The sequence below is a fragment of the Varroa destructor genome, unplaced genomic scaffold (genome assembly GCF_002443255.2).
Source record: "Varroa destructor unplaced genomic scaffold, Vdes_3.0 BEIS01000006.1, whole genome shotgun sequence".
NCBI classification, from domain to species: domain Eukaryota; kingdom Metazoa; phylum Arthropoda; class Arachnida; order Mesostigmata; family Varroidae; genus Varroa; species Varroa destructor.
In genome coordinates, this window is record NW_019211459.1 from 8914410 (window position 1) to 8936008 (window position 21599).

The 21599-nt window shown below is 43.9% G+C and overlaps 2 protein-coding genes across 20 annotated transcripts in view; one reads left to right on the forward strand and one right to left on the reverse strand.

Moving 5' to 3' along the window:
- LOC111253556 (uncharacterized) overlaps positions 1–21599 on the forward strand; it is a 134005-nt gene that overhangs the window by 63546 nt on the left and 48860 nt on the right. For all 8 annotated transcript variants that reach the window (XM_022813126.2, XM_022813127.2, XM_086993694.1 and 5 more), the window contains exon 2: positions 17783–18096. In XM_022813126.2, coding sequence (XP_022668861.1) covers positions 17783–18096 — 314 coding nt within the window. The remainder of the gene's footprint in view (positions 1–17782; positions 18097–21599) is intronic.
- Positions 1–21599, reverse strand: part of LOC111253362 (uncharacterized) — a 131803-nt gene that overhangs the window by 53601 nt on the left and 56603 nt on the right. The gene's annotated exons all lie outside the window — the stretch shown is intronic.

Consider the following 21599-nt stretch of genomic DNA (forward strand, 5'->3'; position numbering starts at 1 on the left):
TTCGTTCTAACAATGGTAAGGTTTCCCTCTGCTTGACTTGTTTTCTAACGAGCTCATATTTCGCCAGGGGACCGCTCGGTACCCGCAGAACCACCAGCTGCCGCTTCACGCAAAATCGGATCGGTCCATTGGTCCGCTTACGATTTTTTTGTTGCCACTTTGCGAATGTTTTTTTTTGTCACGCTAACTGCAAGTGGGCGGGTATCTTTTCAAAGTGGCCGTTCTCGTCATTACAATAGAAGTTACCACCTACATTGAACAGCGGTTTCGGCTAAGGATTTGTAATAGCCTGCAATTTTTTCTATTGCTACCGCTACAAGCTATTATACGGTGCGCTACAAGTTGTTATATATAGTGCCATACTGGCAGTACAGCTGATGCCATCGGCCGATCGGGACAGATTCTTTTCAACTGACAAACACTAAGAAAATCGAAGAACTTCTTAGACTGCGCCTTTCTTCCGTCTCGCATGTACACGTATCTGTAGTTGGTAGACTGAATTAATCCGCTGTATAACAGCCATGGAGCAATTCGTTTCTTTTCTAACACATAGAAGATCTAACTCAGTGGTGCGGCGCGAAGATTGAACGTTATGTATCTTGGCAGAAAAAAAAAAGCCTGTAGTTAGTATATGGACGCTTCGGTCTGCAAGCATTTTAAAATTGAAGTCGTAAGTACTACTTGGTCGACCTTTACTTCCCCACCATCGTTGACTGCGTGCCCTAGAGCAGAGCCATCATTGCTAGCTCACTATGCGGACGTATTACGTATGTACGTTACGTGATCGTAACAGCTAGAAGACCGCTTGATCGTTAACTGAACAACAAACAATATAGGTAGTCGTTTACTTAAATAACAGTTATAAAATCATAAAGCGAAATATGGATGTATACATATATATATATGAAAGAAAAGTTAAATTTTACCATTATTTGGCTTTTAACGTTATTCGTTTGCTTTCTTATCGATAAAAAACGTCGACTACGGCTGAATCACACAGCCATTACCGGGTACGGGGGGGGCAATATATTCGTCCGGGTACACTGGGTTACCTGGCCCTTTTGCCTATTTCCTGTCAATGCACATGACCGCTTACTTGGTTTTGGCTCATCTGATTATAGAGCGGCATCAACATTCATCTACAGGATGTGCTAATTGTAGTGTTAGGCAGTTATAAAGTCGGGTCCTCGAATTATAGGCCTATAGTAACAAAAGGTTGTATGAGGCTGTCCAGCAAAGGCTACCTGCGCTTAAGGGCATGTTTAGAGCCAGACATTATTGATATATATATATATATATATATATATATAGTGTTTGGCTGTTTCTTGCCTAACTTAGTATGGTCATCGTTAAGGATTCTGAACTCACCTGGGGCGTGTTCAGCTGATCCAAGCTAGTGCACTTATTATTTTTATTATTTACGACTAGAAATTTTACATTTATATTCATAGCCAGTTGCCTAGTACGACGGTGAGAGATGCTGTTTTCAGGCGAGCGACATTTGGGTTAACGGGACATAACATAACTATGTAATAATATTGCCCAAGACCAATGCGCGTCACATGTTCAGTCATTTTCTTACAGTCAACTTGGGCACGCTTTGCTGTCGGTCATCCAACAGTGTTACTAATATTTATGGTTTAGTACCGTCTGTTCGATGATCTGGTGACGTCTGGGTTATGTGGGCCTGGATGGTTTAGGCATTGGTTGTCATTAGTCTGTACCACTGCGGACACAGATGCTAAAGCACCGTGTCAATAATATACGATGATTTCTCGATGCAGCTAGTAGCGTTCCTGCGGATTTTGGACTACTTCCATATTATGCTCCTCTTAATACTTAATATCGAGGAACCGTACGTGCTATCCACTGTCTGTTTAATGGTCTGAAGGCCAACTTCGAGGGACCGTGGAAGAGCAACGACAGGTTAACAGACCGGTAGACTGATCATATTCCGCTGTTAAACCGAGAAGCGAGCCACTCGTCTCTGGACGTCGCTCTATCTTTTCCTTTGCTCTTTACCTCCGCCACCCTTCGTTTCCAACGCAACTGACCCCAACCGATTTCGTTAAACGTCGACGAATTTCCGGTACTTGTCATCCTCTTGAACTTCGTCATCGTTGGGAGACGGCGACAAAGACATGAAGATCGTCCTAGACAAGTCCAAGATGGCAGGCCACCTGTCGAAGTCCAGCGGTGAGAACCACATTTGTCTAAATCAAGTTGTTGTTATACTTGACTATGATGACGATGAAGAACTATGATGTCGACATTACGATATAGAAAAATTCAGATAGAAAGGTCAGAGTTCGTTGCCGTTGCCGTTGACGGCAGCGGGGCAAGAAACAAGGGTACAGTACACCGCAAGGGGGTGGCAACCTACAAAAGGAGAAAGAGTTAAGAGTGGCCAGGAAGACTGCATTAGAGTTGACTCTGCAGTGTTCTGTCTCTTCTGCTACGACAAATGTCTAGTATTAGAAACGGCAAGCTAAAGGCGAGAATAGCGTCATCGCAGTATGGGCGACTGCGGTGAGACGGACAGGCGCTGGCAGCAACGCGCGACATATACTAAAAGACAGATGCACAAACTTAACAATATGCATACGGCTAGCAACATTTTGTCAAGCAGTTCTTCCTAACTACTGTGAACGATGCTAGAGGCTGACCGAAAACATATCTGCCTTCTAAATGAGATTTGTTTGACTGTGGCTGTTGTTGATGGTGAAACTGGGCACTGTACCCAGAAGAAAATACCGAGCTTTTGCTCGCTTGTGCTTGTGTAAACTCACATACCGAGGAACGAAATACACATTTAAATTGGTCAGTCTAATCATATGGATCAATCCTATGTGCGCAATATTAAAAACAGTGGCAAAATTTATTCGAGACGATACCATCGCCATGCATGCACCGCCATCATCGATCGTCACCGTACAAAGTCACGTGTCTACATACGTAAATCGATTGACTGACGAGTTTATCTATTGATTTAATTTGTTATTATTTGCCCCAGCAGAATTTATCAGAACGTTATTTTTTCTTTCTATATTTTCGATCGTTGTTCAAATGAGCCCAATGTAGCCACTGAACTAGATGCAGTAAGGTTCCGAATCATCAGTTTGTTAGCTACCAAGGTAAATGTTACAAGACGCAATGACAGTTGATTGATGTTGAACCGGGTTAGCCGCATGCGTGAAAACTGGAGCCGAAATAGACATATATTAGTTACCTGTTCCGTCATTGTTTTCAACGGCCAGCTCTCAATGGCTAAAGAACAACCAGCTCGGAAGTACTCGTTGTTCTTTAGCTTACGATAATCACAATTGAAATTGATAGCAACATCGTGAACGTGTAGCATTCTATAACGATCAAATAATTATCGACAAGGGTTGTGCCCATACACATCTTAGGTAAGCCGGCAAATGCCCCCGCTCCTTGGCGGTGCTTTTTAGTCTGCAGGCGGAACGCCAGACTGGCTGTGTCCGCCCGCAAAGGTGCTTGGCCGTCTATGTGTGAAACAAGAGGATCGAGTAAAATGAAAATGTCGTAATTATAATGATTCTTGATGTCCATTAGTTTTCATACGGATCGATCAGTCTACAATGATCACTTATCTCGCATTCGTCTTCACCGCTGGTCTTCAAATCGCTGCGCGGGCACCGTGTGCCGATGGTAGCTCTAACTTTTAACGTTACACAAGTTTGTCGTACTTTGTCCAAGTTTTTTCTTTGACAATATTTTGTCCAGTATTGAAGAACATTAGAAAGCGGCGTGTCGTGTCCCTTATTAGTTTATTTTTGTTTTCGCCCTCTGCCCGTGGATGTGCTGCAGACAGACCGCGCGCTATTCAGTGGCGCACTAGTACTGCAATTGAGAGTGGGTCTCGCAAAAGCAATTAAGAAAAACCACGCTCATTTCACAGGGGCTGCATTGTTCCAGTGTCGTTGTTTCAACGGCAAATGTTCAAACAATCTAGACAAATAGACAAACAAAACAACGTCTTCATTCGATCGCTTGCCGTTAGACCTGTTGTCGTTGGCTCGTGAATACGACGATGACGATAGCGAAAATCAATGGCAATTGTGTGAACGAAGGCGTGCGACTATAGCGCTAGGCCTATCGTCAGGGCTGTGACCGAAACCGATGACAGTCGTTGTGTTACTGTTTCTAAAATGTTTGCATGTTTATGATTGATACAAGTGCGTAGTCAGGTAGCTATCACGCTTTCGAACGTCGCGGTGCACCGCTTAATGCGTACAAAAGTACTGCTGGATCTTTTTGTGTTGTGCCTACTAGCACCGTTCGTTGTCGGCTGCGAAGTTGGCCGTTACATCGTATGGTTTGGTAAAAGTAGCAGTGGCGACGGAAAATGGCCGCCGTCATCGCCTCCGCCAGTCGCCGGGTTTCAAATTCAACCGTTGCAGTTGTTCCTTGTTTTGCTCTATTGTATTGACGCTCTTGTTCCCTCATGTCTATGGCAGCGTTCAATTGTCGTTTAGGTCTGAAGGGCTAGAATGGTAGCCGTTGCCATCGCCGCTTCTTCCGTAAAGGAATATAATCGTCAACAATACCAAAAGGCTAGAGGAAAATCAAGAGGAAAGAGGTAGCGCGCTGTTCAGCTATGCGTACAGAGCGGAACAGTTAAAAGTGTGTTCTGTAAGGCCGTGCTTCACGTTAAACAGTAGGAGCGACTACGAATACCGTGTTGACAAATCTATCGTCCAGCGATTGGTGGTGCTCTATTAATGAGCGCATCATGCAAACAACTGCCCACGAAACAGGAACGTGCCGTGTACGTACAGGTAGCTGGCGTACGACCCAGTTACGACGGTCAATAATCCCTCGTGACTAGTAAGCTTGAAGATAATCGCAGCCGGGCAGAAAGAAAAGCTTGTGGTCGCGAACAAAAAAAAAAACGTTTCGGTCGCCGTTGTCCTCAGTTATTAGGATACATTTGAAATGGACGAAATACATACGTAGATAGATATACTGCACGCGTATAGATGTTGTTGTAACTAGCTCATAGACAGAATTTCGTCACATTACGAGCAACGGAAGCTGAAACGCGTACTAACATAAATGTAACACATATAATGTAAGTGCCATCACCATTATATTAGGAACGTTCTAGCCAGTTTAGGTTGCCATGTCTACCCTCCTTTTCCTTTATTGGTAACGGCAAAATTTTCAAACGAGCTCTACAAGTCTAAACAATCATTGGATACGGGGTATAGACGAAACGGACTGCAACGTTCGCCTACGTATGCAAAGGAATAGGCGACCGATTAACTTACAAACATAGTGTACAAATGTGCCGCATCCAAGGAGACTAAATATGAGGTTGACTGTTTGATGTATGCAGAAATACCGAGCATCATATACGAAGAACGCCAAGTCACGCTAGCAAGAAAAATGCGGCAATCAATTGATAATGAGCTTCCTATAAATTCTGTAACATAGCATTGACCGATTATTTAGTCCATGCGTGTACACGTACGGCACGCATTCAATGCGACTTTTACTTTCAGTGCCGTTCATCCGTCTGGGTAGGAGCGCCACAATCGCCGCCACTTGATATCCTTGGCTGTTCACGCTATAGTCGTTTCTATGGCGACTTGACGTCTCAACGTAGCAAATTATCCTAAGAACATTTAAGGGGTAGAGCATCTCCCCGTACGTGTATGTTGTTGCAGAAAGTCTGTCGTCTGCTTTATTTACAATCGTGCGTTATTTTCGGCTAGCCAACATCCGATCGAGGGCGCGATCCAGACGGTGGCTTCTACATTTCCTGCCCAGAGTCATAGAATTACACGAAACGTTTTCCTGCTCGATTATCCTGTACATGCTGCGGTCTCGGTCTGTGGGCAGTACGTAAAACGTAAAAAATCGAGCTGTTCAATGAGAAAACAGAGGTAGCTGGGGGCAGATTTTGAAGGTTTGCTGAAGCAGTTCACGAAACGACGCTCATGTCAGAAAGCAGCAAGAGCGTTCACACAAAATACAGCAAAGAAGTTTACTTTGAAACTTCTTAGTTGTATTTTCAATTTAACTTAGTTGAAAAACATCTAGCTAAATGATAACCAAGTGTATTGGTTCCTTCACTGATGAGAAAGAGAATTGCTTTGTATCACTGCGTCACGTTCAGGAACCTTTCTAAACAACCCTAGCTATAATGAGGTAGACTGTCGCTACCTTGATAGCTTAACATATAGATCTGTCCAGGCACTGGATAAGGCGGCAAGACCACTAGATGATTGGTGGCCTGATGGAGCAAAACGATACAGCGGCATAACAACCAAGCAAAGATGATCTTCAAAAGATCATCTTTTGAAAAATCGGATTTTTCTACCAGACAGCTAGATGCCACTTTTTTATACGTCGAAATGGTCAAACCGGAAATGTAAAGTTCTAATTAGTTTTCCTATTCGACAGAAGCTCTCAATTAAGAGTCGAACTTTGTAATTACGTTGCTTCTTTTTTTCTTCAATTCCAATTCGCTTGAGCAGGTGGGTCACCGTAGCTGGCCGGTCACTATATACTACGTCAAAAACTTGCGTTCATTATTTACAGGTTTTTGGTCAAGTTGATCAGTATTTTGTGTCATAAGTTAAACTGCAAAAATTCAAGTTGTACAGGAGTCGAGATAGTTAGCTGTCACTAGATCGCCACTGCTATGCCGACTACAAACACAGCGCGTAGCAATTTCGACTTTCTCTATTTTTCTCTACTATCCTATAATTTATCCCGCAACGGAATTCAAAATAAGCACCCCACCTGCTTTATTTTCTGTTCCCGTTATTACATAATCGTCAACATATCAAATCATCTTAACAATATAAAACAAGAAAAAAAACCGGAGATCTGTTCTAGGCTCGATTAAGGGTGATTACGCCAAAAACGTGGAACCAATTGGGGAACGTTTCATCGATGTCGGATAAACCCACCGACGAGCACCCACTGAATAGGGCTACCGTTAACAATAGGATGGGTCATTAGTTTCGTTCAGACTAGCGCGTGTTAACAGGCAGCTACAACATAAACCAAATCCCTTTGGCCTATCATGGACTTTGTTCATGGAAAGCCGTCTACTCAGCCCCGTTTTTAACATGGACTTTAGTGTAATTGATTTAAAAGCGTGCCATGTATTCTGCATAGTTACAACTGCCTGTACCGTTTGTGCGATATAAATGTCATTCTAGATAGTCGGGTATATTAGGCGTACAAGTATCTTATAATAACGTCAGATTATCCTGTGATATAAGCGGGCGCTTGAAGAGTTATTATGGTGCTGGCGTGGTGCCCATGACTATGGAACACTCCGTTGTCATGTGTGCCGTCTATGCACATATATATATATATATATATGTTTTATAATACAGGGATCGTGGAGGAGAAGTTAGATAGAAGACAAATTTAATTGAAACCCTGAGCTGGCTAAAGATAAATAATCTATGCCCCCTTCCCCCCGAAACAAAATATTCGGCATTTTGCGTTCGTTTTTTTGTTGCAGAGTCAAAGTGGCGACAATAGCTTTGCCCCACAAAAGTTTGCAATAGCTTTTACATATATTCTATCCTAGTATAGTATATAGCCAAAATCGTTTAATCCGTCTGAACAACGGGCATCTGCTTAGAACAACTTGAACAGTAAGTAAAAAGCAAAGCTGACAAGCGCCACGAGACTTCCGCCATGCGAAAGACGTACAAGGATCACAAAAAGCTTCAATTGCTCACCATTTTCTTTTCATCTTGGTATTGTACCTGCCGCCACTTCCGCTGCCGAGGTTCGAACTCGTTGCCACATCTAGGTAAGTTCAACAGGACGGAACCAGGAGAATAGCAGAAAATACGAAACGGATAGAAATGAAGCCTCTAGGATTGAATTGAAGACTCGTTATATTTTTTTCGCTGTCCGAGACGAATCGAAGCTTAACAGACTTCAATGAAACGATATTACGATTATGAGATCGATCGAGGATGAAACCGTCAAGAAGTGATTTTACGATGCAGTGACGATTTGCCGCTTGATCTTCGTCTGAATGGCAGAGCTGTACGCAAAAATGGCACCAAACTTATGTTTATGCATTGTACGTTGGGCGAATGCTCGAGCTTTGTAGCTTGACAAGCCGAAGCGATCGAGCCTTAGCTTCTTACACGACAAATGCGAAGCAAAAACAGACAAACTATTACGTAGCAGAGCACTTCTTTTGTTAAAGACGGTCGCTATATACTTTGCAAATCGTGCAATTTCATAGGTTGGTATCATTCGCTTTAACAGCATTGCGAGCCCCAGAGCTGTAGCAAACGCAGTCTTTACACAATATGGGCGGTCAAGTTAAATTTATTTTATTATCAAATGATCAGTCAGCTTAAAAGTGGGGTGAGGGGAGGGGTACCGTTTTAGCGGAGGTTGTCCATGAAGAGCTATTTTAACAGAAGCGAGAAATTCGCATTCGCTTAAACGTCCTTCTCCCTCGCAGTTTTTTTGACAAAATATTGAAAGATACAGAATTGAATGTATATGTTCACTACATTCACAGAACGCTTACTATTTACGAAAAGCGTGTCATGAAAAAAAATGCCCCCTAAACCAATATCAACATTTGTCTTGACAAACTAATCTTGCAGCCACAAATGCTCGTGTCATGCCTCGCTGTTTGCCAAAGTAGCTGGATCATAACTAGCAGATGTTTGGCACCATTGTGTTTGTGCGTCAGTTTCGACAGTCAGACGTCCGTCACTGAACGTAGTTGTCATTCCCCAAACGCAGCCGCCGTGGCAAGGCCCATTGCCTACAATGCTGCTCCTGGTATTTATTCCCGAAATTGATTTCGGCAACCGAAGTTAACAATAATCTAAATACGATATCGTATTTGATCAGATACCCTACTGCGGCTTAAATTCTTAATGCTATCGTTGTCGATATTCGAGAGAAAAAAAAGAAGTAGCAAAAGGTCTTTTCGTTTGCCTCTTCACGTAGTTGGCTGGCGCTGTTGTACCTATTCGCTACTTCCCTACAGGGCCTTTTCACTAGCCACAGTTGATACTGCTGTTAACGGCCGCGCTTCTGGTAAATTTCGCTGACGCTGCTTCTATTAATCGGAAACAGCAAGGAAACATCCAATACGAACCGTCGTCGCCGTCGTCATCACCGTCTGCCAAAGGCTACTTGTAATGCTAATGCTAAAATCGTATATATATATATATTCAGTTCTGTTTAAAGACCGCCCAATAAACATCACGAGCAAATCGTACCCGTGGAAACCATTTGACTATTGTCCCTTAGAATTACTACCCTATTGCAGAGTGTTTACAGTTAGCAGTACTAAGTTATTATGCATATGAACGCTAATAGCATAAATCGAAATTCTACATCAGAAAACCTAGGGATGACAAGACTAAGAAGACATGGAAAACGAGGGAACTTTCTAGTTGCTCGAAGTTGGCCTGTGAAGAAACAACAGCGACAATTGGGACATCGGCCAAAAAGAAGGTAGCCAAAAATTTGGAGCAGAATGCAGCGGTTCCGCATGCGTTCAGGCAGTCTGCTCTTGTATTTTCTCGCATATACGAACTTTGTCATCTAATACTGTCCACACATGTGCTTGATGTACATCTGTTTGGGTATATAAACTTACTATAGTAGTAGTGTATCTGCTGCTACTACTACTACACGTATAAGTACTATTTACTTTGCCGTATAAAACGTATCGTTCGTAATTGGTAACAGCACGACGTCAGGTCATGGCCCTTAGTTTAGTCCTTGCAATAAGGAAAGGGTCATCTACATCTTTCCTTTATCTCTGTCGTCCTTATCCTGCTCGTCTAGACCCCGACCCTACTCAGTGCTGCACGACGTCCCGTTGCTGGGTTGCTACGTCATCGTAATCGTTATTGTTGTTGTTTTTGGGACTGAACCTGTCGCGATGGTGCCGTGGGAGTCGCTGTTTCCGCCACTGCTGCTGCTGCTGCCGTGGCCAGCGGAAAAATTCCCATCGGTAACCTTTAAGAGAACAAGTCTGAGCATAGCATGTCGGCACCGTCCGGCTGACTATTATCCGTCACATTAGGCCTAATATTAGTAGTTGGAACTTTTAGCGGGTAAAACCAACATTCCTTTTGTTCTCAGACAGGAGACCTGAGGACAATCGATGGAAGGGGTCTATTCGTTTCGATATAATCGGCTGTCGTCTCGTCACGTCACGTGACGTGGACCGAGTTGTTGCTGCTGCTGCTGCTGTGTTAATACCCGCAGCGGCGGTGATCAACCACAGGACCCCTGTGCAACTGTAGCCGTTGCGGCTATCGCCAGCAGCAGGGGCGCCGGTTTTGATTCGCTCCGTCCAAGTTGGCAAGGCTTTTGCTGATCTGCCTTCATTTCGTTTTCCAATGGAAACAGGCTAAACACATTTGGTCTGACCAAAATGAAGTGCTGCTAACGATTTTATACAGCCTACCCAAGCGACAGCTAATAACACCACGGTGCGAAGACGTTTGACTCGCTCGCACACTGATGACTACATTAAACGGCAGATTACCTCAATGGTTATGACAGCAGAAGCGACAAGACAGCACGGTCTAAAATGCTGCGTGTGCAGTACACGTTTACCGTGATTACAACAGATCACCACAAGAAGAGTAGACGCCAACCGAGACGATATAGACTGAGGTGAAGCCTGTCCTGGTTCTTTGCTCACACCACTTAGCGGCAGCAACAATCGCTCTGGTCAGCTACTCGAGCCGATTAAATCGATTGCCATAAAAAAGAAAGCTGGACACCATTTCTCCTCGCTTCCTGCTGTGTCACATATTCAGCTCTCCTATTTCATCGCATCGATGTTGTTACAGGTCCATCCACGTTCTTCGTTTTCTTGCAGGATATCATCTACTAGCTGATGGCTAAATCAGCTCACCTGATCCGGACGATCGAGTATAGGGTAATAATAAGTGGGTCAGTCGCCAAGCACTAGAAAACGATCATCTATTAGTTATACTCTGTTCGCCGCGTAACCTGTGCTACAACTACCTCTGGAAACAAGCAGATCTAAACGTCTAAAGACACCGTTGTTGTGTGCATTTGCCCTGCAGAATCATCTGCTTGCCTCTACTATATAGTGAACTGTTCGTAGGATAACGCGTACTTCGATAGGCTGGGTCACCCACTGGGTTAAAGACGATCATAGCGATCCTGAGTGTGGCAATGATAATATTGCCACTAGATGATCGCCTTTGATCGAAACCAACTCTTTCGAATAGGTTGTGATCGGTGGGATCGATATAATGCGGATTATATGAAGCCCAAGTCCGTACAGAAGATGCCGTTCTACTCTATGAAAGTAGTGTTGGAAATCGACTTCGTTGCCTTCGAATGTGTTTTTGTGTGAGTTGATAGAACCGGAGGCAGGAGTAGTTTTTTTTTATTGGCCATGAGCGTATGACGCGCTTAAACATTATGTTAGATGGAAGCCATACCTGTGGGCGAACTACCACTGAAATCTTATTACTATTATTAAATTGACGCTAACTAATTGATACATTTCCATGGAAACGTATCTTTAATGAAAAAGTATTTAACACGCAATAAGTAAGTTATTTCAGTTTGACAAAACGCCGAAAGACATACGTTACAGTTTGTTCAAAAACGATGTTTCAATCGACTGACAAGAGAAATATCAACTGTTACATTCTATTATAACCCCATTAACATGAGGGGCAAAAAACGAAAACAACGTCCACCGTAGACGCCTGCAGGCTAACGACTATCAAACATTGTTCGTTGTAAAGGTTAATTTAGTTTCGGCCTCATCAACAGTGAACTGAAGCGCCAACGGAACCTCGTTGAACTTCAATAAACTTCTCTTCACGTCAATTATTTGATTGTTATTATTAGCGCACCATTTCTTTTATACGTATCGTTTCTCTCTGCAAACCCCATCCACCTCTTTACTCTACTATGATTTTATCTTATACCGGCTGTGTTGTATGACGTCGAATGCTGGTTACATATACATTAGAAAGAGTCGTAATCTCCTTCCTGAAGCCATCTTGCTGTTGAAAATAACTAGGAGCTCGACTGAACAGGGGCGACGTGTGCTCGTCACTTTCGTTTCTGCCTGATCCCCTTTCTCCCCAGTCGCTCTATGAAATGCCGCTACAGACAACAGACGCTAACACAGGGCGGCACCAACACCAGCGTAAGCAGCAGCAGCACCATGTTATTCCCGCCCGCCTGAAGAAAGTTCCACCCCCGACCATTGGCTTCGGCGCGTTTCGTAACCTCCAATCGACCCTTCGCAAATAGGCTCTTCACAGCGATTCCCTTCCACTACAACTTTAAATAAAAACATGAATTTTTGAAACATCATCGTCATACGCGTCAGCACAATTATTCAAGCTCATCTATTTAGCGCCGATGGCAACAGTAGCGACGGAAATCATTGCTGCCGTTGGCGGCAAGAGGTTGACTGAACAAGAAGCTAAACCCACTCAACGTTTTGCTTGCTTCTCCTGGCTATGGTCTTATATGTACGACAGATCACCGAGTCGTTTTGTTGCTAATGTCTGCGCCGGCAGTAACGGCGACCGCTGCACGCAGCGATCGTGCGTCTGCTTGCTGTTTTATTGTTGATGACGATGCGAAGGCTACGGGCGGACTACTTAACGCAAATAGAAGCGACAGGCTGAAAAAGGAATGAGTGAACGATTGAAGATGATTTTCCGCTCTACGAGTTCTTGTGGCTACTGCTGCCGCCGGTGATCGTGCCGACGCCGCTAGCCGCGGGCAAATAGCACAGGGCGGCGCGACAGGCCGAGATCGTCAATTCCGCGCAGTAGTAGCAGAAGTCCGTTTTGCTTTTGTGTATTGAAGTGGCGGACAATCTGAAGAGCAGGGGGATCCCGTAATTCCGTGTTTGTATGTCTGTGTCTCTGTGTATTTGTACCGTTGTTTTTGTCTCTGCGCCTGTATGTGCGCATGCGAATTTTTGCTAGATTTATCTGACCGGTTTTTTTTTTTTTCGAAGACCACATATATTTTAGACAGTGGCGTTAACAGCATTAGTTGTACCAATATGCAACTACAGAGAGATACCATATGAATATATATATATATATATATATATATATATATATATATATATATATATATATAGGGAGAGAAAGTGATCACTTCACCATTTACGGCAGCTGGCTGGGGTACGTACAAATTGGCTAGTATGTGACACAACGGTGTTGTCATTGTTCCTAGTGAACTGAATATAGCGATTACTGGCTACTGGCATTTTTGGGGATAGCAAAAAATAGAAGTTCCCGAAAAAGGCTTTGTAACGAGGCCCGTTTGTTAGGGTGATCGAATCCGGCTAGCGGATAGTGAGCAGACGATTCGCGGCAAAAAGCGCTGTTCCAAGTCTGATTTACTGGTTACTACATCTCGCGATCACTCGTTGTTTGTCATACGATTATGTTTTAATCTATGATTTAGCGCGAGGCACACGGCCTTAAGCGCACATAGAAACGCTAGCCATACGTGTCCATTTTTTCCTGCTATCTCTGCATCATTATCATCGTTACCGGTAGCGAATGCTCAACGAGTTACCGGTCTGGTGATTCGTAGCTATATTAGGCATCTATTGTAAATACACGCTGCTGGCGAACCCTTCGATAAACGTCCACCGCCTCCCTGATAAAATTATAGATGTCCTATCGAAAGATGATCCCGACTTTGGTTATCTAAATCATTCGTGTATATTTACTAAACATCCGATATTACCTTAACTAGTTGTTATATTATTACGACCAATTTTTCGACGCAGCTTGCCTGAGATGAATAAAAGTCAGGTATAATCGACTGAATAATAGACAACTAAAATTGTACTACATGAAGAGCACTTAACGACCGAATAGAAACTTGTAGAAGAGGGCGGACTGAGAGCAGGCTGATGATAGAGAAACTTCTGCGACCCCGCTACTGCTGTTGTTGCAATGAAGACACGCTTCGCTTTGTGACTTTGACCCAGCCTGTGACAAAGTTAAATAGTGCGTTTTCAACGGCTTTGCTATTGTGCTCGAGATTCTACCACCGTCAATGCCACTTTGTTGCCTCTAGCGTGTTTGTTTTCCTTAGCCACTGCTTTCACTTCGGCCTGATGCTGGTGCACGTGTTGTTGTTTTCCTCATTTGTCGTTTCCAATGCTGTTAACTACTACGTACTATGCATACATATCGCTTGTTCGCCACAGCCAGCTCTGGCAAATTTTCAACTTGTTTGTGTCGCACGCAGAGCGGAAACCAGGAAGCCAGACGCAGAAATACGAAGAGTAGCAGGTTCTTCGGCAGATCGTGCATATCTGCTAACGCTAGAAATAGCGACGGCGCTTGCGGTGCTGCCGCCGCAAAAGGAGTATGCCTTTTTGAGGTCCACCGCTTCTGCTGCCGTTAGGGAGACAGAAGAAACGTATTGCGTAGTTCTTGCTACAGGTGCTGTTGTTGCGATAGCTTTTTGAATCGGACGTGGACGCGAAAAGAAAAAGGAGAGAGAGAGAGAGAGAGATCTGGAGGGAAATCTGGCCTCTTTTACAGAAGTTGACGCCGCCGTTGCTACCTGCTAATGCTTCACGATTTTCAACGAAGAACAAAACAACGAATTAGCCAAAGTCGCTTTCGATAGGGAGAAAGTGTGTGCTGTTCGGGCGACCGGGCAAAACTTGTACAATTTCAACCACTTCGGCCAATCTTGGTTGGCCATATTAAAGCTAGTAGGGGCTACGGCGACGGCGACTATAACGATGACTGGCTGCAGCAGGCAAAGCGGTAAAGCTCACATTCTATCTTCGGCTCCAGCCGACAGCGGCAACAACACACCTGAGCCATAAACGCCGTGGCGACAACGGACGGAACAGGGCTCGCAGGGGCTAACGTTATGGCCGCTAGAGCTGACCAGCTATAAGAACGCAGTTGATATTCCGTTTAGCTGTGCATTACAAGATATCACTGCCACGAGTGCCCTACAGAAATGCAAACGGATAACCAGCAAATTCGCAAGTTAGTTTCATCTGTGCAGTCTCGTCTAATCCTCAGTCTTCCCTAGCACGCTTCTAGCTGCGCTGCAATAGCTGACGTACCGGTAGTCATTGTCATGCCGGTGATGACCGAACCACAAAACTATCACGACTTCCACCACTACCTGTTATAAAGGCCGAGGCAGCCAACTGCTGCTGCTATAAGCGCTCTACAAGTTCTCTGGGGCTAAAGCGAAGCGATACTGGAAGAAGGCGGACAGCCTTTTTCTGAAGAATTTACAGTTTTTCAACAACGTCAAGAACAATGATAATAGTAATAATAATATGGACCAGCAACGGCAGTTCAGTCGTCGGCTTGTCGGAGTCGGTGGATCACGCGAGTGGCCAGCCGGCCTATTCCTTAGCAGATGTTCGCTGATAACAATGAACGGCTCGAGGAAGCTGACGAATAGGGGGTGGTCCTTTGGTCTCATGGGAAGGGGAGAAACATAAAGCAGAATAACAGTATATGAATAGCAAGAAAATGAGACCGAGATCAGAGACACCCACCGCGGAAAAACGGAAACAGGCAGCCGCGGCCGTAGCAGCAACATGGATTACTATAACAATATTAATAATGACGATGGCCATTTTTTGTCTCTTTTCCGCGTTTCGATGTACTGGATCCTGCTGACGTCCTCGTGTTTCTGCTGTTATTCTTCTAAGTCTGCGATAGCCAGCGATGTCCGAAAGCTGGACAGGGAATAACATCAAACAGCGAAACTACGGCAAGTAACAACTTGGTCAGTGGCTCTTACGGTAAGGCACGATACACAGCGTGGTACAACCAGAAAAAAAGGGATCAAGAATAGATAAACCGGTTCGTTGTCAGCAATAACTTTTGTGTGACATTTGGCCTATCTATGGCGTAAACATTACCTGCGATCAGCACTCGACCCGGTCCGGTTTCTACCATAACTTCGTACATATACTCATACGTGCATTATAATGCACATACGGCTTGTGCTGCCCTAACAGGAACGAGCATTGACCGTGGCCAGGCATGTGTATCATAAGAACATTTTGCCAGCTCGTCCATTGTTGATGCTGACGGCCACCCCAGATATTCTATGCAAGTAAAGCGTACGGTGAACTCAACGATGGCAACCTGTGTGGAATAATGACCGAAAAATTCGTTTTTGTGAAGAAAGAAAAAAAGACAATTAAGGGAAAAAGGCCACAGCTGAAGTCCGAACGGGGTCTACTGTTCACGAATGCTAACGGAGCCATAAAGAAATTCTATACGTACGCAACATTTGCATTAGGAAAGGTAAACATAGAATGTGTTAGACGATTCGCAGATCGGTGTCGGCGTCGACCTGTGAAGTGAGGTACGGATGCGTTTTATTGACAGCAAATGAATCCGCTATCAGGGATGTATCTGCTTGATGTGACGGAAATTAATCACGATTTAGTCATCAGACCACCACAAAGTATACTACTGTATATTTAATCTAAAATACATAAGTAATACAAATACATGAAGACCATACGAATAATACAGAATAACTTCTAATTTACATAGGCAAAGTTCCTTAATAAACCTTGACAGCGCTGCTTGTTCTTTTTGCGACGCTGTTTATTATCAAGCCAACCAGCAAGCCCGCTCCAAATTATTATCGGTCTGCCTTATTCCTCCTTTTCGACGTACAAATATTGTTTATCTTTTTTTTTCTTTTGATTTTTCCTCTCTGAATGTAGATTTTTTTATTGAAATATTATCACATCGCCATCGCGCCGCTAGTGCCGCTGGGGATTAGTAAACCGCCGATGCCAGCTGCGGTTGCTGAAGCGGTTAGGAGCGAACTAATAATTAACTTAATCAGCAATTTCTATTATATATTAAATATGGATACAACTATAATGAACTTCTGTATGCCGTTGAGATGGCGCTTGTTGTCGGTCTTGTCTCGGGGCAAATCATCGAAAGGTAATACATCCTTCAGTTAAAAGGTAATAGACGTACTATTGGACACGTTAAAGCTACTCGGTCAAATAGGAGATCTTCTGTCATTATTGCACCTGATCCGATCTGGCCTAGTGGGCAGAAGGGTGCAATGTCTGGGTACTGTTTGACCATAGTTGATTTCCAAAGGTGTCGTAAAGCTACGAATGTCTTGTATACACAAAGGTACTTGAAGCGAATTAATTGCAGCTGACCCTGAAAAGGTCGTTCTAATGCTATTTCGTTCTACAAAAATATCAGGCAATACGTTTTGCAGGCGATTACAAACTTCGTACGGGTGATAGGTACTTCATGTTGTGTCCAATTTGGCCACGAAACGCCTCGTACGGTAATTGATGCCAATAACTATATTAGCACTAGAGTGTTATGGACATAAAAAGCCGTGGACCACATGTGGAAAAGACAGCGATATATCGGATCCAACGTCAATGGCGAAAGAATTGTTAGCGCTTGTTGCGTAAATCGCGTACGAACGTACATGACACCCTGACAGATACATGTGCTCTGAATTGGATTTGGACAATCTGAAGCTATGCGTGATGAAACGAATCTGCCGTACCTGGAAAAAGGTCGAGCACAACGAACAGTTCTCAGAAACCTCAAAATTAATTAAACCCAAGGTAGATAGCAGTCCTCACCAAAGTATCCTTGTACCGTCGCCAGCACCTTTATATTATTCGCAGCCGAAGTTTAGCTTGCTATTTACACGGCTATAGGTGTTAATGTCCTAACCATTTTTTATTGCTTATCTGTTTTTTTAGCCTTAACTGAGTCAGTCGTAGACTCAACGCAACACCCTTTTACGTTAAGTACGTTCGTAGTTCCGCCCGCAACGACGACGATAAAGTCCACGTCGGAAGTTAGTCCCAGTCAAGCAGTATACGTTCCGGACTTTCCGACCACTGGCAACGACCTAGACGCAGAAGTACTTCAGAACTCGACCGAGGCATCAACCGCCGGCGATAGCAGCGCTGCTGAAACGCAGCCAACAACGAAGCGACCCGCGCCCGTCCTCTACCGGCACGGAAAAATCCTTGAAGTCCCGCAAGCAGGACAGGATACTGCGGCGAAAAAAGTAAGCAAGCACACGCTCTATTGTACATTCCTGAAAGAGGCCTGAATATAGTGACTTTATCACATCTATTTCTTGAAACTGCAGTCGTGTTGAATTTATTAGATCAAGATTTAGAATTTTTCTCAGATCAACCGATTCGATCTATGGTTCATTGTGAGCGTTGAATTTGAGTTACAAAATCGGATCAAGCAGCTAACCCAAAAAATGTACGTTAAATGATCGAAAATCTCAGCGTCAGAAATCGTTTTCTGACGACGACGACGATGATGATGATGATGATGATTTTTCTGTTTTGATTGCGATCTCATACCGAGCTTTTACGTACTGCTTTTTATTATTTTTAGCGGGGAGCAATTGGTAAACCGTTAAATATACCAAAAAAAACGGTTTGTTGAATTTTCTGTTATCTTTTAATAGACGTAACGCAGTGTTCACGCATATATATATATATATATAATTACCGTCTTGTTGAATATGGTTTCTACTGGTTTTCACATCAGTAGATTCGAATCTAATAATGGGTAGGTTTTCAAATAACATTTCTACGGACTAAATAAAAACCGGCCAGAAGCCTGAAATACTAACAGGGTGAATAATCTGACTCAGTTATACATGAAAAATTTGCTAAAATTACCTTCGATCGTAGAAAACTCCGGCAACGCAATGGGCACTTGATTCGGCCATGGAAGCCGGGCAATTTCGTGGCAGGATGAAATTGTTAGCGAACGAGACGCCGCGAGTTCTCTGTGAGCGTTGAGTGTATAACCTGAAGCGCGCCATGTCGGCGTTTCAACGCTGCCCCGTCTGTGTCTTGGCTGGCTAGCTGGCGATACTTTTGAATGAGAACTTGAAGAACAGGTACGATGTCCAGGGAAACACCGTCTAGTGTTCGGTGGCGGACTACTATAGATGTGAATAGACGTCGTCTTCTTAAAGGTACCGCTTTCCGTGACAATATCAATTTTATTTAGTTCTGCCGTCGTTTTTAGCAGATGCCTCTTTCTTGCAATATGTTTGTTACGGTGCAAGGCGGAAACGGACTGGTCCAGATTTTTCGAACGCCCAGTATTGTACCACTGTTGCGTACTGTTTACGCGGCTTCTATTAGCAACGTGGCAGGAGAAATACATCGGCTCAGATCTCAATGTATTGCATGATGCGTGTACAATATTGTCGCAACAATCCGAGCTAAACTGTGTCAGTCCTACATAAGAAAATATGTTTACGGACAGGTGAATGCCATCTGGTCATAATGAAATTTAGCTTTTTTTTTTCCGCTTGAAACAGCGTATATACATGTCTATGCGGGTAAATTGTCGGAACGACACTCTGGTAGACAGGAATCTGTTACTATCTAAGGGACGCCATTTTGTCTGTTTTGAATTGAGCTACCTATACTGTTCGGTAGCGTAACAACGTCTAGCAAAAGTCGTACATGTTGCGTAAAGCGTAGCATAACATCATCGGTGCGGTCAATCTTCACAGCACTATACGTGTTGATAGCTTTTGAGCACATGACTGCGATGCTATAATCTTCATAATTATTTCTCGATACTGAAAACGCTACCTATTTGCTAGGACACAAAGCTTGTACTTTTCCACGGATGGTGGCTCGTTCACCGTCTTCGCTGGTCGCTGAAGTAACCCAGCGACGTTACTGTCTTTGAAAGTAATTTTTGAGAAGAAAATCTTCTGTATCCTGCTTAGATATGAATTGCAGGTGATATCGCGTGCGTCGGGCGATTGATCGCCGGATTTAGTTTGATCAATACTTCGCAATGTCGAAACGCCCTGCCTGTAGAGCAAGCTATGAGTACATTTTCAATAATAAAACAAACCGGTTTGGGAAAAAGCGATTTGAATCCAGAGTCTCAAGCCTCATTATACATATATTGGCTTAAACCGCCATTAGTTCGTTCGCCGAGTGCTGGAATAGCACTTGAATTGAGCGGAGAAGCCCTTCCATTAAAGCGCTGCTTTTATAAAACAATTGATTTCAATGAAACTTTATCGTCCATCTGATGGAATGCCCCACGGTGATAGCAGATTTAAAGCCGGAAGCACCTGGCTTTTAGCTAGTACATTTTTATCAAAAATAATTTCATGTCGGAACAAAGAAAGGACTAGATTGGAATTAGACGCATGCTTTGGACATTCAGTTCCCAGTGCTGACTGCAGTAATAGTTACGAACAGGAAAAGGTAAAGAAGTCTTTTGCTACAAACAAACGTCCTAAGACGGCCACATTTACATTTAAGGCCCGCCCCGTGCTTGATCATTCTCTGTGTTCTAAACAAATTCGCACTTGATAAATGAGAGTCTCGCTATGCCATTAACTATCAGTTATCACCATATAATGTACTTAACTTTTCCGGTACGATATGCTATAGGCCAGAAAGCGGAGAAGGCCAGGTCGAACTAGGTCGATCTTCTTTAGTCGTTCTATATTTGCAATCTTTCAGACATGACAAAGCTCGGGCAAGCAAACGATATGTTGACATGGTGTTTTCCAATGTATAGGCGCTGATGTACACGAAGACAATTTGGTAAACCCATTTCTGCTAATCACTCAGTGAAGTTGTCGATTTTTGATCATTACTGTCGTTTACATCTACATATTGGTAGACCGAAATGGGTTCGAACGGTATCGACAGGCCACTTAAGATATTTCTGTGGCGCCGACTCCTGCAAAGTTCCATTGATTTCCCGATCGCGGAAACTAGGCGACCTCGACGATCGCCTCTCGCACAGTCTGTTCGCGCCCCATAGATTTTCCCTCCGCTTCACACCGATCAGCCAATGCACACACGCGCCGGCAGTTTCAACAAAGACCGCTGTTCGTAATTCGTAGTTACCTCCTTTTAACAATAATCTTTTCAACTGTCGAAGTTGCAGCAGGAAATAAGGGTTCAATCTGCGTTTGGACAGAAATGTGGCTTTCGCTGCTGACGCGGCCATCGTTGTAGTGGCGTCAGCGACAACAACGATTCGTTACTTCGTAGCAGCGACGAGCCCCCGTCACTCCGTTGAACTTCTGCTGTTACTGCTAAATTGCCCTTTTCTATTTTCCCCACGCCGTTGACTTCGCTACTGAACCGCTGGTAATGACTGGGGTGGATTTCACTGGGAAGGCGTAGGAAATGGGACAGCGGCGCGCCCATAACGCGACAACATGGACATCCTTCATTCGCGATGACGCCGGCAACTTCGTCTACTATTGGTGTTTGTGTTACCGAAGTATTTTCTATGCAAGGCAGCGATAAGGTCGGGCCTTTAGATCTGATGTCGGTACCGTTAATTCAAGTACTGCAGCTCCTTGTGTCAGCGTTTGTGGACGCAGCAGTTTAGCGTAGGTTTACGGTAAGGTTACGCTATTCGACGAACGACGATGTTAATATCGAGAAGCTTCAGTGCTACGAGCTGATTACTAATGCAACAACCATTTTAATGCTCCTAAAATAGAACCGTTACTGCTCGTCATCGTCGTATCAACTCGTTACGGCG